Source organism: Vicia villosa, linkage group LG2 (genome assembly GCF_029867415.1).
Source record: "Vicia villosa cultivar HV-30 ecotype Madison, WI linkage group LG2, Vvil1.0, whole genome shotgun sequence".
Taxonomy (NCBI): Eukaryota; Viridiplantae; Streptophyta; class Magnoliopsida; order Fabales; family Fabaceae; genus Vicia; species Vicia villosa.
Window position 1 is genome coordinate 121,493,564 of NC_081181.1, and position 14,734 is coordinate 121,508,297.

General features: G+C 36.8%; 3 protein-coding genes across 4 annotated transcripts; 1 reads left to right on the forward strand and 2 right to left on the reverse strand.

The window, feature by feature from the left end:
- Positions 1 to 300: 300 nt before the first annotated feature.
- On the reverse strand, positions 301 to 6,365 carry LOC131649904 (uncharacterized). Its single transcript, XM_058919644.1, has 2 exons — positions 4,874 to 6,365; positions 301 to 485 (listed from the first exon to the last, which is right to left on the reverse strand). The coding sequence occupies exons 1-2, from the start codon at positions 6,363 to 6,365 to the stop codon at positions 301 to 303; spliced, it is 1,677 nt and encodes a 558-aa protein (XP_058775627.1).
- A 1,217-nt stretch (positions 6,366 to 7,582) lies between these two features.
- Positions 7,583 to 8,849, forward strand: LOC131651934 (uncharacterized). Of its 2 annotated transcripts, none has more exons than XM_058921661.1 (2): positions 7,583 to 7,875; positions 8,161 to 8,849. In XM_058921661.1, the coding sequence occupies exon 2, from the start codon at positions 8,172 to 8,174 to the stop codon at positions 8,604 to 8,606; it is 435 nt and encodes a 144-aa protein (XP_058777644.1). In that variant the 5' UTR covers positions 7,583 to 7,875; positions 8,161 to 8,171; the 3' UTR covers positions 8,607 to 8,849. The 2 variants fall into 2 exon arrangements, with proteins under 2 accessions (XP_058777644.1, XP_058777643.1); XM_058921660.1 differs by having other exon boundaries at positions 7,586 to 7,785.
- Positions 8,850 to 9,021: 172 nt separating this feature from the next.
- Positions 9,022 to 13,290, reverse strand: LOC131651931 (subtilisin-like serine-protease S). The gene is made up of 11 exons (XM_058921655.1): positions 12,995 to 13,290; positions 12,811 to 12,908; positions 12,602 to 12,699; positions 12,347 to 12,505; positions 11,826 to 11,937; positions 11,189 to 11,717; positions 11,016 to 11,110; positions 10,674 to 10,916; positions 10,472 to 10,586; positions 10,189 to 10,378; positions 9,022 to 9,981 (listed from the first exon to the last, which is right to left on the reverse strand). Exons 1-11 carry the CDS (start codon positions 13,085 to 13,087, stop codon positions 9,419 to 9,421), a joined length of 2,295 nt encoding a protein of 764 aa, XP_058777638.1. The 5' UTR covers positions 13,088 to 13,290; the 3' UTR covers positions 9,022 to 9,418.
- Between the last annotated feature and the right edge of the window lie 1,444 nt (positions 13,291 to 14,734).

Below are 14,734 nucleotides of genomic sequence, written 5' to 3' on the forward strand. Positions count from 1 at the left end.
CACTCAATAACATTTACAGTGTCCTCTTTACTTGCCACTACTATCCCTCCTGCATAACCTGTGTTGTTCACCGACATAAATTTTTGAAACCCCAACTTACTCAAAGGTTTGTGAAGTTTCATTGGGTCACACCTTATTTCCATGAAGACAAATATTTCAGGTTTATAAATATCATTATAATACTTACTAAACCTAAAGAAATCTTTCCCAGCTGCACCTCTACAGTTCCATGTTATGATATTATTATTTTCAATCATCATCATAAACTTAAAAGAAAAGAACTAAAGCGCCTAGCACCAATCAGACCAAAGGAGTTTCCTTGACGGCCTCCTCCTCCATCCCCTTGATACTCTCGTATACTTCCTCATCCTCTTCGGTAATTGTCTCCTTGATAACAGCCCCTTCCACTAAAGAATTAGTAGTCAAAACATCCACAGTCTTGTCTTGATCAGGTGGACGTGTAGCATGTTGTGTGGTTACTATACCTGCCGTTTTTCGATGATCCTCATTGTCGCTACCGCGAAAATTAACAGAGTCGCCACTAACATATTTATCCTGAAAAGGAAGGGAATGCCAGCAAACCACAAAACAAAACAACGGTCTCACGACCAGAGAAAAAGGGTAAGGGAGTCGGTTACGCGAGGGGAAGGTGCTAGCACCCCTCGCGCCCATCGTACTCGATGGTATCCACGCTTGTGTCTAAAACTATGGGTGTGTAACAAATCTATGCTAATCTGGACTAAAATGAATGCAGAATGTAGGGAAAAGAAAGGATTATGCTCGCACGGGCCCTACCCCGCTGCCTACGTATCTGTTTTGCAGAATCAGAGCTACCGTAGCTCGGCTAACTAATTTCTGTTTGTTTTATGTTTTTTAGGTGAACGAGTTACATTCGCACTCCGCTGCTCGACCTTTGGAGACTTATGCTTGGGAATGGAGCGGAAATAACAAGCTCTTAAGAAAAGAAAATCAAAGAGTGTGGTTTGTGTTTTAAAGGAATGCATGAGGAAGACCTAAGCTAAGGGGGAAAGCTTGCTACCTAATGTTATCATACAAAGGGTGCAAATCTAAACTAAACTAACAACCTACGGGGGAAAAGCGAAAAAACAAACAAATAGCACACAAACGAGCATCCACTCGTAAAGCAAACAAAACCAACGGTACTGACCGAATGGTAGAAAAACGGTCCCGCCATAGCCAAGGGGAGCAGCTCAACCCAAGTCAACCAAGCATTAGACCTCGCGAAAATGATCGGGCCATAGACAAGAGGGCGGACCCCTCTCAGCAACCAAGCCGTCACGGATCGTAAAGGAAAACGGTGCGTGCGTACACCGAGCATCAACGTCGAGCGACGCGAGCTATAGGAAAAGCGGGGGTCCGATTGCATGAACCCTTTACCTGACATACTCGATAACAAGATCTTTTGCACGTTTGGAAGCGAGCAACGCGAGGCGTGCGCATACCAAACAGACTCGATGAGACTAGGCGGGGGTTGATTACGAACCCTTGACCGCATGCCTTCCATGAGGACTTAACGGAGTGCCATATAGGACTTATTACACCGTGACTCCCTGCCGCAAAGCACAAATGTAAACACACCAACAAAAACAGAGCCTCTTTCGAGGGCTTGGCCAGATGCATGTCTAGGTCCTACTTCTCATGTTATAGGATGATGCGGAAAGCAATAAAGTGCGAGAAAAGATAAAATGAAACGGAATCAATACCAAACGGATGATGATCCGTAAACTAAAGCGAAGCAAAGCGAAGAAACTAGAATCCCGTGAGCGAACTAGCAAAGCAAAAGCAAATAGTCAGCACACCGATTAGCCATAAAGCGCACAAATGTCGACTCGCATGTCGAGCATAATCACGATACACCTGCAAGAGTAACAAGCAAACCAAACAAGCAGATATAAAGCGATAAGATCGTGTCTCCAAGTCGAGAACACGATACGAGTCAATGAGATATAATCGTATTCCGCAAGTGAAGCGGAACACTCAAGCAATGAGTATCAATCGGTGACCGTCCAAACGCCTTGCACACTAGCACACAAGTTAGAGATAACAAACATCGCAATCGGAATTGCGTTCTTATTATAAAGCGAAAGGAAACGATCAAATAATATGAATATGAAATGAATCACAAAACCTCAAAGAGAGATCAAACATAAATGGGATACAAATTAATGAGAAACAAGCATTTAACTAGATAGTACACTTCTCAAGCTTTCCAACGGTATAAGGAACATGTAAAACAAAGCTATGAGTGAAAAGTTACGCAAGAAAGAAGTTAGAAAAGAAAAGGACCAAAAACAAGTAAGGGAACCGGTTCCCCTATATGGGAACCCGGGTTCCAGCACAAAAACACACACAGGAACCGGTTCCCCCAAACTGGGAACCGGGTTCCAGGGCACTCTGCCCAAATTCGAAACCAGCAAAACACAGCAGGAACCGGTTCCCCCAAACTGGGAACCGGGTTCCAGGGCATTCTGCCCAAAAACCAAAGCAACACAACACAGCAGGAACCGGTTCCCCCAAACTGGGAACCGGGTTCCAGGGCATTCTGCCCAGAACCAAAGCGCTTTAGATTGAGTAGGAACCGGTTCCTCCATTTTGGGAACCGAGTTCCACTGTAGGAAAACCAAATTTTATCATTTTTAAAGGCTTGGAAGCCATTCCCACTCAATCTAAACCAATACCAACTTGCAAGCATCATGCACATCTTCAAAGCGCAACCAAAACATAGCGAAACGATCATGGAAACAAGGCACGGTATCAAGGCAAAGATTGATGGCACAAGAGAATATGTGAGTCAAGTCTCAACGTGAGGCATGCTATTAGCAATAAGCGAACAATCATCAAGCACCAAAACAACAAAACCAAACATATATCGATTTCAATGATTAAGCACAAATGAAACATATTGGCAAAAGATAGACATGAATCCCCACGTCAATTAGGCCAAACAACCACAAACCAAACAAAGTGCGACGCGTAGAGCCAAACCACAACTCAAACATCATTACCAACAATTATGCAAGCGCAACATAAGTGACGAGCATTAACACATACAATGGTAATCAAACTATGACAATATCTCAAGTAATGATTTAAGCACTTACCAAAACAAATAGTAAGCAAAAGATTTCAACACATGTATTGGCACAAACACCTTGAGTGCGACACAAGATACAAGTATTAACACCAACAATCACATCAATATGTCACCAACGGCAAGAATTAACACACATGAAGATGATCAATTATAGCAACTATACTCAAGTCATAACCTAAGCATCAAACGAGGCCATTATCAAGCAAAAATTATACACAAGCATTTAAACGAACACTTGGAGTGTGTCGCAAGACTCACGCATGAATGTTAACAATATTGCACACATGATCACCAACGAGCCATGGATTCGAACACAAATAGCGTAATTCATCATCAACGAGCATCAATTATATGGAACAAACATTAATTCTAGCCACAATTCATATGAACACAATTAACAATACGCGAATTCATCGATCAATCACACATCACACATCCATTGAGACAAGAACAATAAGTATATCTAAACTTGAATTCATGTAATGATCATCACTTAAGCACTTAATTCATGATTAGAAAGCTTACCGAATGAAGATCTAAACCGACGCGCGAACACGAACACGACACGTATGCGAACACGACGCGAAGCGAAAAGCGAATCCCAAGGAGAGTGAGAGAGGGGCGCGCAAGCTAGGGAGAGAGGAGGAGAAGAACTTCGAACTCGGAACTTTGATTTTCAATCCATGTTGTTCTTGATCTTGAAGAAAATTGATGAATATCGATGAAAGTTTTTATGTAATTTGTGGTTTTGATTCAAGAGAATTGAGAGAGAATTGAGAGAAAGTGTTTTTGATCTTTTTGGGTGAAGTCAAGTTATGAGAATTTGTGAAGAAAAATGACTTATATAGCGAACATAGTGAAATGTCCAAAACGCCCTTAATTCTCTTATTTTGGCTCGTTTTTTAAGGAAACTCGGTTCGGCTCTGAATTTCGGAACGAAACCGACGCCACTGTGAAGATGACCAAATTCGTGAATCGTCACCGCGAGAATCGTCTTGATCCGATAAGCGATGAAGAAATTACGCCTGTTTGAATGACGAGAAACGTCGATTCATCTGGCGCGACTGTGCGAAATTTTGTGAGTACCGCTCAAAGAACTCGATAAAACCTTATCTTCGGCTCAGAATCTGAACAGGCATGTGTGACGAAGAATCGAAGCTAACGAAATTTCTGAGAGAATGCCGCCGGAATGGACTTCATACGATAAAAATCGAAGAATTTATGAATTTTCGAACTCGGCGCGACATGCTCGAAAACACACTTTTTACCGAAACAACACGACGATCCTTAAAATTATGGGAATTTTCCATGCATAATTGGCCTTCGGTCCGAACATATGAAATCTTGGTAATGATGCCACGGAGCTCCAGTTAAATTTTCAAGCGAATCCGGCGAGCGGATTAGGAGATATGAATTTTCCGAGGCGCAAAACCCTACATTCAGCACTATTTCTCACTGCAAAAACCTCAAGTAATTTGCCAATTTGAAGACCTTCCTTAAAGAATTGGCTCCCGAGCCGAACACAAAAGTTGTAGATCTTGTCGAAACAATGGGGACAACGCGGGAACTTAACTCGTACCACCTTCCAAATAGTATTTATGAATTTTCTCGTACTTTCACGGTTTTAAACCATTTTTCACACTTTACTTCCTTAACACGTGAAAACTCTTTATTATTTTTCTTCCATTTTTGGATGGCGAAATAAACGTCATCATTAACTTATAGCTCCAATAAAGAGGGCAAATTTTGGGATGCAACACTCATTAACAGTATCATTAATTGTTTCGGTCAAGAAATCTTCCATTTCCCTCACCTGAGTGTGTTTTTGGGTCTTCTGCATGGGTTGCATGGAGATATGGCTATTCTCAAGAAATTCCAAATTTTGTCTTTTCCCATAAATATCCTCAATAGTGCGCCTTTTTAATTCAGAATGTTTCTCTTTAAAGCCGTTATTGCCACGTGTAGCTAGTTTACTACTACTTTTATTCCTACCCTTTTGATCCACTTGTTTCAACCTTTTGCCCCCCTTATTTAATGTCTTCTGTTTGTCCGCCACTATGCTAGCACTTCCTGTGGTCCCCATGACAAAATTCTGATTTCCCATAATTGGCTCATCATGAATTCTCGTGTCCATATCCGACAAAATTAATTGCTCATCATTACCATTAATAACCACCTTATTTATTCCATTTAAAACCTCATTATGAATTTCCTTTTCAATTTCTGCCACCTGCAAACTTGCACTTTTCAATCCACTTGTTTCTCCAACGTCAGCACCCAAGGAAGAGAATCTAGATCCTGACTTAGAAACCCATGATGTCACTGTTGGCTGCTTCTTTTTCACCTCCACAGTCTTCCTTCCTCTCCTTTGTTTTTGAACCACCTGCCAAGGTCCCTCGTCTATACTCATTCCTCCCTGGGTCGTACCCCCTATCTGCACTCCAACACTTTTGCCTTTATCTCCTTGCTCAGTAACAATTTCCTTTCCTTTAATCTTCAGAGAACATCCCTCCTTATAATGCCCAAATTTTCCACAAGTAAGGCATAAGAGGTGCAACCCCTCATATTCAATTTTATAGCTACTATCTTTTATTGAAAACATAGCAAGTAATGGCTTGGAAATGTTTACTTCAACACAAATTCTCGCATACTTCCCTCGTTCTCTTTGGAGAGTATTCTTATCCACTTTGACTGTACGTCCAACCAAATCTCCGATGACATGTAGAACTTTAGGATCATAATATTCTACCGGTAATCCTGATATTCTGATCCACACAGCAACATTAACGATTGCATCACTTTCTGGATGGAAATCAGGTGACCATTCTTTAACCGTCAAATAGTGGTCATATATAAACCACGGACCATCAGCAAGGGCAGCGTTCTTATCATCTTCATGTGTAAAAGCCACCAAATAATAATCATGGCTCAAATCAATTATATTAATAACTCCCTTCCTCACCCACATCTGTTTCAATCTTGTTTCCAATGCCTTGTACCCTATTTTCCTTCCAAGCAGCTTCACAATAACTCCACGTCTCCAAGGCCTTTGGATTCTTTTTTCTTCATATTTTGAGAGTATAATTTGCAGACAATCATACCCTCCAATCTTGCACTCTTTAACTTTGATCCCTTCCAAATCAAAGTCTCCATCTTTATCTTGCTCTGCGATCTCAACCTCCTCCTCCTCCTCCTGTAGCATGCCATTACTCTCTCCAGTAACCATGCTCTTATAAGTAACGAATCCCATTCCCTGTTTGGTTTTTAATCCCTCCAGTGATGCTGGCTTTGGGCCCCCCGCTTGTGCTACATCCGGTGCAATTTGATGATTCCTGGCCTATGCTTAGACGCATCTTCAGTTGTATCACCTCCTAAAGAGAGACGATTCGGATCTGAATGAAAAGAAGATTGTAACGGTGGTGCCGGTGTCGGCACCGGTACGGAAGCAGACATATTTCAAAAAACCCTAGCAGAGCTAAAGTTTGCGACTAATTGAATCTAAGTATTATCTGTAAAAAAAAATGCTTTAATCATTTAATGTATCTTGTCTTTTATGTAGACTAGATATATTCCTTATTCAATGAACCTAAAAAGAACATTTTTTCTTATAAATCAGGCCGGAGTAGTATCTCTTATAAAATAGAACATATTAGATCATACAAAATCATATCACTAAAATTTTATTGTCATATAATTAATTTGTTTTACTATATAAATAATTTATTTTGTTATCCTTCAAAAATATTTGATAAATTTTTCAAAAACTCTATAAATAATTTGTTTTGATATTCATATAGAGAAAAAAATTATAAAAAGAGAAAAATAAAAATAATTATATATTATTTCATAAGTGTGTCTTTCTACCTATAAATACAATAATAGTGTGTTTGGATGAGGTAATTAGAAATTTAAAAAAATTTAAAATTCAAAGTAATTCAAACGACTCAATTGAAATTCATTCATTTTTAAAATATTTTGTTTGGATAGAGTATTAAGATAATTCATTGTTAGATTTTTGAGGTTATTTTTTATAAAATCTAAATTTTTTGGATCAAATTAAAAAATTGAAAAGTAGGGACCAATTTGCAATTTTTAAAAATTTGAAGGACCAAATTATAAATTTAAAAAATTATTAAGGACCAATTTGCAATTTTTTGAAATTTTTTTAGATCAATTTTATAATTTTGAAAAATAGGAGGACCAGTTTGCAAAATTTGAAGAAATAATTGTAACAAATACATTTTATGTAGTATGAGAGAAATTTTAAATTCTTTGGTTTTTTGTCATTTCAAAATGATTAAATTTAACTTAGATAAAATACACCATAAATTTCATTATTTTAACAATTTTTCATTTTTTTATCCAAATAATTAATTTTGTGCAAATCATTTTAAATTCCCTCAAAAGATGGTGAAAATGCTTCTTCCAAACGGAATCCAAACTGAATGAAATCAGCGAGATCCAAATTATTCATAACAATTTCTTCTCACTTAAACTTAAAAGTAACTCGTCAAAAAGGTTGGACCCGCCAATTACCGGTAACCAATACAACAAAACAACTCACTTTCTCTGCAGACCAACCCTAATTTCCTTTCTCTTTCACCTCTCAAGATTTCTTCTCCGTTCTCTTCAACTTTTCAAATTTCCATCACCTCTATCACTTTCTCAAGGTTTGTTTCTATTCCCCTCTTCCACCCACCATTCTTCCTCTCAATTTCACCCCCAATTTCACGAACTAGGGTTTTTCAATTTCGTTTTCGGTAATATTTTTGCTTCTTTCAATTAGCTTTCTGTATCTTTTACAAGATAATAATAACATATCTGTGTTCGATACTATATGGGTTGTTTGTTTGCTACGTTAATTATTTCAACAATCACAAAATTTGGTTTTTTTATACAGTATATGAATTTCGAATACCCAGTTCCAAAAACCGGATTTTTTTTTCTGTATTTAACGATGAAAATGTGTTTGAAATTGGAACTAATTTTACTTTCACTAACTTTATGATGTGTGTTGTTAACTTATTGTTTTTTCGATCATGCAGTGATTATTACTATGCAAGATCCAAGGATTCCTTTGTCAGAGAATACCTTGAGTATTAAACCAAAGAAGAAGAAAAACAACTCAACCCAAAAGGCATCTTTACTTGAGGTGCAAGGGAATGTTGTCATCGGGGAGGGAAAGGCTCCTCTGCCGTTGAAGTCGAGACCCAAGGGTTCGAAAAGACCTATCATGACTGAAGTCTCGCCGTCTTTTCAGAAACCAGAAGGTTCCAATTCAGATTCGTTGCCCGACTCCTCTGCGAGTGGAAGTGAATACCGTCAATTGAGGCGCAAGTATTTGCAGCTGGAGGATGATGGGTTCGCTTTAGGTAAAGAGCTAAAAGAGGCTGAAGATCAGGTAAAGACCCTTGAGGAGGAGAAGATTGCGTTGCTGGATCAGCTGGTTGTAATGGAAGGCCTTGTTAGTCCGACAGAGATTCACTCGTAGTGATTGTGATTAGCTATCGCTTCATCTTCTGATTGTGACACCTTCATGCTGTTATATATGTAATGCTTATATTGAAGTCAATGTTTGGCTCCTTTTGTGCAGGGCTTTAGAAATTCGATGGATTAATATCATCGGTAGAGATTTTAGAAGTGAAATTCTAAAGCTCACTAATATCTAATATGCAGTTTGAATACATCATAGTGTTTATCTTAGTTATAGTATATTGTTCATATTTCTTGTTCACCATCTGGATTCCTATGTTTACTAAGAATTGTGATATACTGTTTAGAAAGCATCAACATGCTGTCATTGGACAATGAACTTGGGGATTTGCCGACTTATAATTGATACATTCATAGCAATTAATGCATCTTAAAATGTGGTAACTTTTTATTATATTTGGAAGCCAAAAAAGTTGTAAACAATTTCTTATATTTTAATTGGTGATATTACAATAATGGCCAAACTATTTTAACTTCCAAGCTCCCAGACACAAAAAGTATACATTGCTATTACTGACTAACCTACAATAATACTACATAACAAAGTTCTCTGTTGTAACAACTGACAAATAGTGATAATTGTCCAAACATGTAGTTGTAACTTAGGTTTGGAAATGATCATTTAGATATATTTTCTTGGAATTTTGTTTGGTGTCACTTGCTTCTCCAAACATTTAGCTGTAACTTAGGTTTGGAAATGATCATTTAGATTCATCAGGACATGAGTACGAGTGTAGGACTGTTTGTTTTTATAGCAACCATAGGAATCTCACAGCTCCTAAGCTAGTATGTACATATTTACAAATGTTGTTATCTGACCAACCCAAGGCTTGGTGTTGCAACCTTTACAACTAAAGGACTGGTGACCTTTGACATTCTGTTACTCCATGTTAAGAACCCAAATGCATAGCCCTTTAAGGGAGCAATCACTTTGAAATTCACAGTGAACTTGATTTTCTGTCCTGCTCTTGTGAATACTAACCGATTTGGCACAACAGTAACATTAACTCCGTCTGGAGACAGAACTTCAGCTTCATAGATACTTCTTGCTTTTCCAACATTAGTCACAACCCGAGTCGCTGAAAACCTGTCTTCAAGATTGGGAACTGTAATAGATGGATAGTTGAGGTCAGATGGTGTTTTGAATGCCCTAGCGCATGTGCTGTTGTCTCTTGTAACGAGGTGGAGTGACTTTGCGTCATAACCAATTGAACACAGGAATGCAACAAAATCTTCTGGCTGTGAATCATATACAAGACCGGGATCCAGAACTCTTGCAGGGTTGACAAACCCTGATCCATAATCAAATGCATCAGCCGTTCTTCGATCAGGATCCGCTCGAATTGGTTTGTTTTGCTTATCCACAATTGTTGCTGCATATTAAATTTATGATTAGTTTCTTATGTATCGATAGTGACTAGGGAGTCTTGTGCTTCCAATATCTAGATTTTTTAGGCATTGAATAGAAGACCAAATTTAATCTAGTAGGAAGATTTATTTTAATGTTTGATTAAGAAGAACTTCAACAAGCCACATTGAGTAATATAAGAGCTAGATTACTATTTATAGGTATATAATACCAGTAGTCATGATGGCAGATTTGATAGCAGACGGAGACCACGAAGGATGCGCAGCTTTGATTAAGGCTGCAATTCCAGTTACATGAGGACAAGACATAGAAGTTCCTGATAGAATATTGAACTTCATGTTTCCAGCTGCTGCTGGAGACCATGCTGCGAGGATGTTTAACCCGGGAGCCAAAACATCAGGCTACATAGTAGTACAACAAGAAATCATCAAGGGTTAAGTTGAGGAAAATTAAGGCATTTTATGAACTCAATGGTATATAAATGAGAGTATAACCTTCAAAATTTCAGGGGTTAAGGAATTGGGGCCTTTGGAAGAAAATGCGACCGCACGAGGTGCAGGCTGAACTCCTACTACTGTCTTGGCCCTGGAAATCCTAGATATAGGCATTCTGTTCACCATTATATTATACATGGTTAGAGAGTGGAGATAGAAGATATCAAAATGTGTCTATTTAATCAAATATAAAACCACTAACCTTGTGCTATTGATATATGATAGAATCTGTTCTCCCGTTTTCGCTCGAACAATTGCCGAAGGTATGACAAATGGGATGGCAACATCTTGGTCTGTTTTATCAATAAGTATCATCCCAACTCCACCTGCCTCTTTCACTACCCTACTTTTTTCCAATTTTGACGCTATTGAACCATCATCATGTCTACACACCAGAACCTTCCCTTTGGTCTTGGTCTTGTTTAATGAGCTATCCAAACAGTAACTGCAGAAATGTGGAAAAAAAGACAACACTTAACTTTAAAAGCCATCCATTTGCATTGATATTTAGGCAAATCTAGCTTTGAAGTACCTTGTGCTTCACCTGGATTGATAAGGAGTAAAATATCCTGCAAAGGCTTCAGATGCAGGAATCGTTCTTCTCGAGGCATTCATTTCCAATAGACTGAGACTGTCACCCTAAGGCAGATATAGAGAACTGTTAGAACAACAACCATGCTCCATACAAAGTTTCCGACAGAAAGAAATCAGATTTACCTTGATGTTAACACCATTTCCTAATACGATATCAGAGGTGAAATCCCTATCTGTTGAGCTAGCAGCAACAGTGATGATCCATGGTGCAAGGTTTGTTGCAGAGCCAGGAGTTCCTTCATTTCCAGCTGATGCTACAACAAGAACTCCATGTCTAGCAGCATGGAAAGACGCCACAGATATAGCATCATTGAAATAGTCACCTTGAGGAGATTGAGGACCGAGAGATAGTGATATAACATGAACACCATCTCTTATGGCATCATCAAAGGCAGCTAACAAGTCCACATCATAGCAACCTGAATTCCAACATGTTTTGTAAACAGCAATTCTAGCCATAGGTGCACCTCCCCTAGCTTTTCCTGCTGCCAAACCCTTATAGTTCATATCAGCCACGTATCGTCCTGCTGCTGTGGAAGCTGTATGACTCCCATGACCGGCGCTGTCTCTCGCAGATCTGAAAGAGACTTTTTTGTCTGACCCTTCTTCTGCTTCATATCCACTCATATAGTATCTTGCTCCAATCACTTTCCTGAAGTATACCTTCAATTATTAACCAATGAAGATGGTCCAACTACCTAATAATGCATATGAAGTCAAAATAATTATAAAGTGATGAGCATGTGATTCAATCAGAAACCTGTTACAAGATGAAGCATTGAATGCTTCCCCTGTTTGACAACGGCCTTTCCACCTGCGTGGAACTGGTGGCATGTCAGTGTCTCTAAAGCTCGGAGATTCTGGCCAAATTCCTGTGCAAATAATGGTACTGATTATGACTAAAACCTGTTAACCATACTTTCTTTTACTGCTATTCATAAAAGTAAAGGAACAAATATACACCCTCAGGTCACTATTATAAGCAACTTTTACTTTTTTTTCGTACATTTGACTAATCTTGCGATATATGGACTAGATACATTAATAATCAAATGTACGTAAAAAGTAAAAGTGGCTTATAACAATGACCAGAGGGTGTATATATTTTCTGCTTCAAAAGAAATAAATAAAGTTTGCAAATACTTGTGAAAACCGACTAATAAATGTTTTCACAAGACTTGTAAGAAAAGGTACATGTTGTACGTGAGAATGAAGGGATAGTTAGTTACATAGAAGTTATCAAAAAGGTAACCACCTTACTGCAAAAGTAAGACTTCTCACCTGTATCAATGATACCAATAATAACATTTGCTTGGTTTTTGTTTGAGTATCCCATATTCTCCATGGTTTCATCATCCAAAAGTCCCATGAAATCCCATGAATGAGTAGTGTGCAACATTCTTTTCGAATTCGGGAACACAGAAACCACTCCGTCCATTTCTGATCAAATTCAAACCAAGTATAAAAATTTTAACAATAAAAAATGATAGAATCCTTTGAAGATTAAAGGTTAAGGAAGATGAAAATTTCACTGACTTGAAATTCGGTAAGCCTGTTCTTCTGTCAGCTTTGCTGCAAAGCCTTTGAAACCATGTTTGTAGCTATAAATATGTGAAGCTTGTGCTTGTTCAATACTGTTACATAAAAAAGGTAAAATTAAAATCACATATCTGAAATGACATAGAAAAAGGGATATTCTGATATTCATATTCCAAATGAATAAAACAACAAGCATTAATTCTTACCTTCCCCTATTAACTTCTGCAAGCATTTGATGATTCTGCTTCAGAATATTATCCGCGTCTTGATCATTACTCTTGCTTCCCATGTAGACGACATAAACCTGTCAGTTCCGTCGAATTCAGATTCCATATTTTGCATTCAAGATAACCCAAAAGGAAAAGATATAAACTTTGTGAAATTTTATACCTTGGCAGAAAAGCAAAAGGCGGAATTTGCAACAAGTACTGCAAGAAACAGATTAAAGAAGGCAATAGTTCTATGGCATGCAAAAGAAGACATAGTTAGAAGGAGAATCTTGGGTGGTGTTTTGTTTTGTCTTAATGGAATGAAATTAGTTAGTTATATATAAGAACAAAAAGAAAGGAAAAACGTGGAGTAGTGGGAGTAAAGGAAAGTAGTAATGGGAAAAAGACTAAGATGAAGACAGATAGAGAAAGAGAGGGAGGGAGGGTTGCTTTTGGAACAAGTAAAAGGAACCGCAAAAGAGTCCAAATTTTTATGAAACCGTTATATCTTTAAAGCAATGTAATGTAATGTAATGAAATGTAATACTCTCAAACACTCAATCATGTTTTAAACTCCCCAAGACGGTTCAATCAGTTACTGTTTGATTATTTTGGCAGTTTTGTATGGTTGTTGTGATTTAAATCAATAGTAGTATGATTAATTAATGAAATAGTATTTGTCTTGCAATTATTGATTTGTTGGATTGTGATGATGTGTTTATGAAGTTTTTGATATGATACATGTGATGAGCAAAATTATAATTGTACAAACAATGAGAATGATTCCGGTGCGTTTCTCAGCATTGACAGTGAAATAGCGTATGATTGTGGCTAAATATAGCAATTGCACTTGTCAAAGGTGGTTAGGTATCCTGGTCATACATAAATTGCAGCTATGATTTGAAGTTTAGTTCGAAATTCCACTATTGGATGAATTATTCGTAAATTCTATTATACTCCCGTCCCTAAGTGATTCTTTTACTCCCTATAATAAGTGATTCTTTTAGAATAAAATGATGTTCTAAAATTAATATTCATTTCAATTTTTAATAATTTTTTTCAATTTTATCCTCTAATTAATAATTTTTTTATCATTTTCAATACATAATAAGAATATTATAGTAAAAATATTATTATCTCTTTTATTTTATATATATATATTTTAATTTATGTGAAATTGTAGACTAGATCATTCATTGTAGAACCGGGGAAGTAATAAATCTACAATAATATTGACGATGATTTACTTCTTTTATAAACTTACATTATGCTAGTCCTCTGACTTTCTTTAATTAAGATAAAATATTTATAGTTTCTATTATTATTTTAAAAAACAATGAAAATAATATAACTTATCAGACAACTTTTAATGAAAAATCCGAAGTATGTGGGGACCCATGCCCCATTGTCATACAAAGTGTATCAAAAAATTAAATAAAGAGAATAGAAGAATTTAAATGAGAGAATTTTGAGAGATTTATTTTTATTTAAAAATTAAATTTTTTTCATATTAAAAAACTAAAAAAAATATATTTGAAAGAGGTTTAGATAATTTTGGAGAATTTAATAAATTGATTATAAATTATAAATTACAGTATTAATTAATTTATCAGTCAACTAATATTTTTATCAAACAAATCCTTAACGGATATATTCACTAAGTATTTTCTTTTTCTTTCAAAATTCTACATTGTTTATTTTTTCCTTTTAAAAAAAATGAATAAAGTCTCACACAAAATAAAATAAAACCTCAAAATTTAAAAATATCTACAAAAATATATACTTATCACAGTGTCAAAATCCAGCCAATATTTTATACTAGTAAAATGTTTTTTTAAATCTCTTCTACTCTAATATTTAATTCTCTTCCCTTTCCCTTTCACAGTTTCTATTTGTCAATCTCACGCAATCATAAAGTTTA

Bases quoted from the DNA above. Each gene is read 5' to 3' on its own strand.
- LOC131651934 (XM_058921661.1), top strand. From the start codon at position 8,172: ATGCAAGATCCAAGGATTCCTTTGTCAGAGAATACCTTGAGTATTAAA.
- LOC131651931 (XM_058921655.1), bottom strand. From the start codon at position 13,087: ATGTCTTCTTTTGCATGCCATAGAACTATTGCCTTCTTTAATCTGTTT. The intron at 10,587-10,673 runs GTTAGTGGTTTT...AATGGTGAACAG, and splicing joins TCATATATCAATAGCACAAG to AATGCCTATATCTAGGATTT. The intron at 10,379-10,471 runs GTTATACTCTCA...ACTACTATGTAG, and splicing joins TAACCCCTGAAATTTTGAAG to CCTGATGTTTTGGCTCCCGG.
- LOC131649904 (XM_058919644.1), bottom strand. From the start codon at position 6,365: ATGGGATTCGTTACTTATAAGAGCATGGTTACTGGAGAGAGTAATGGC. The intron at 486-4,873 runs GTTGCATCCCAA...GAAAAACGGCAG, and splicing joins TAATGATACTGTTAATGAGT to GTATAGTAACCACACAACAT.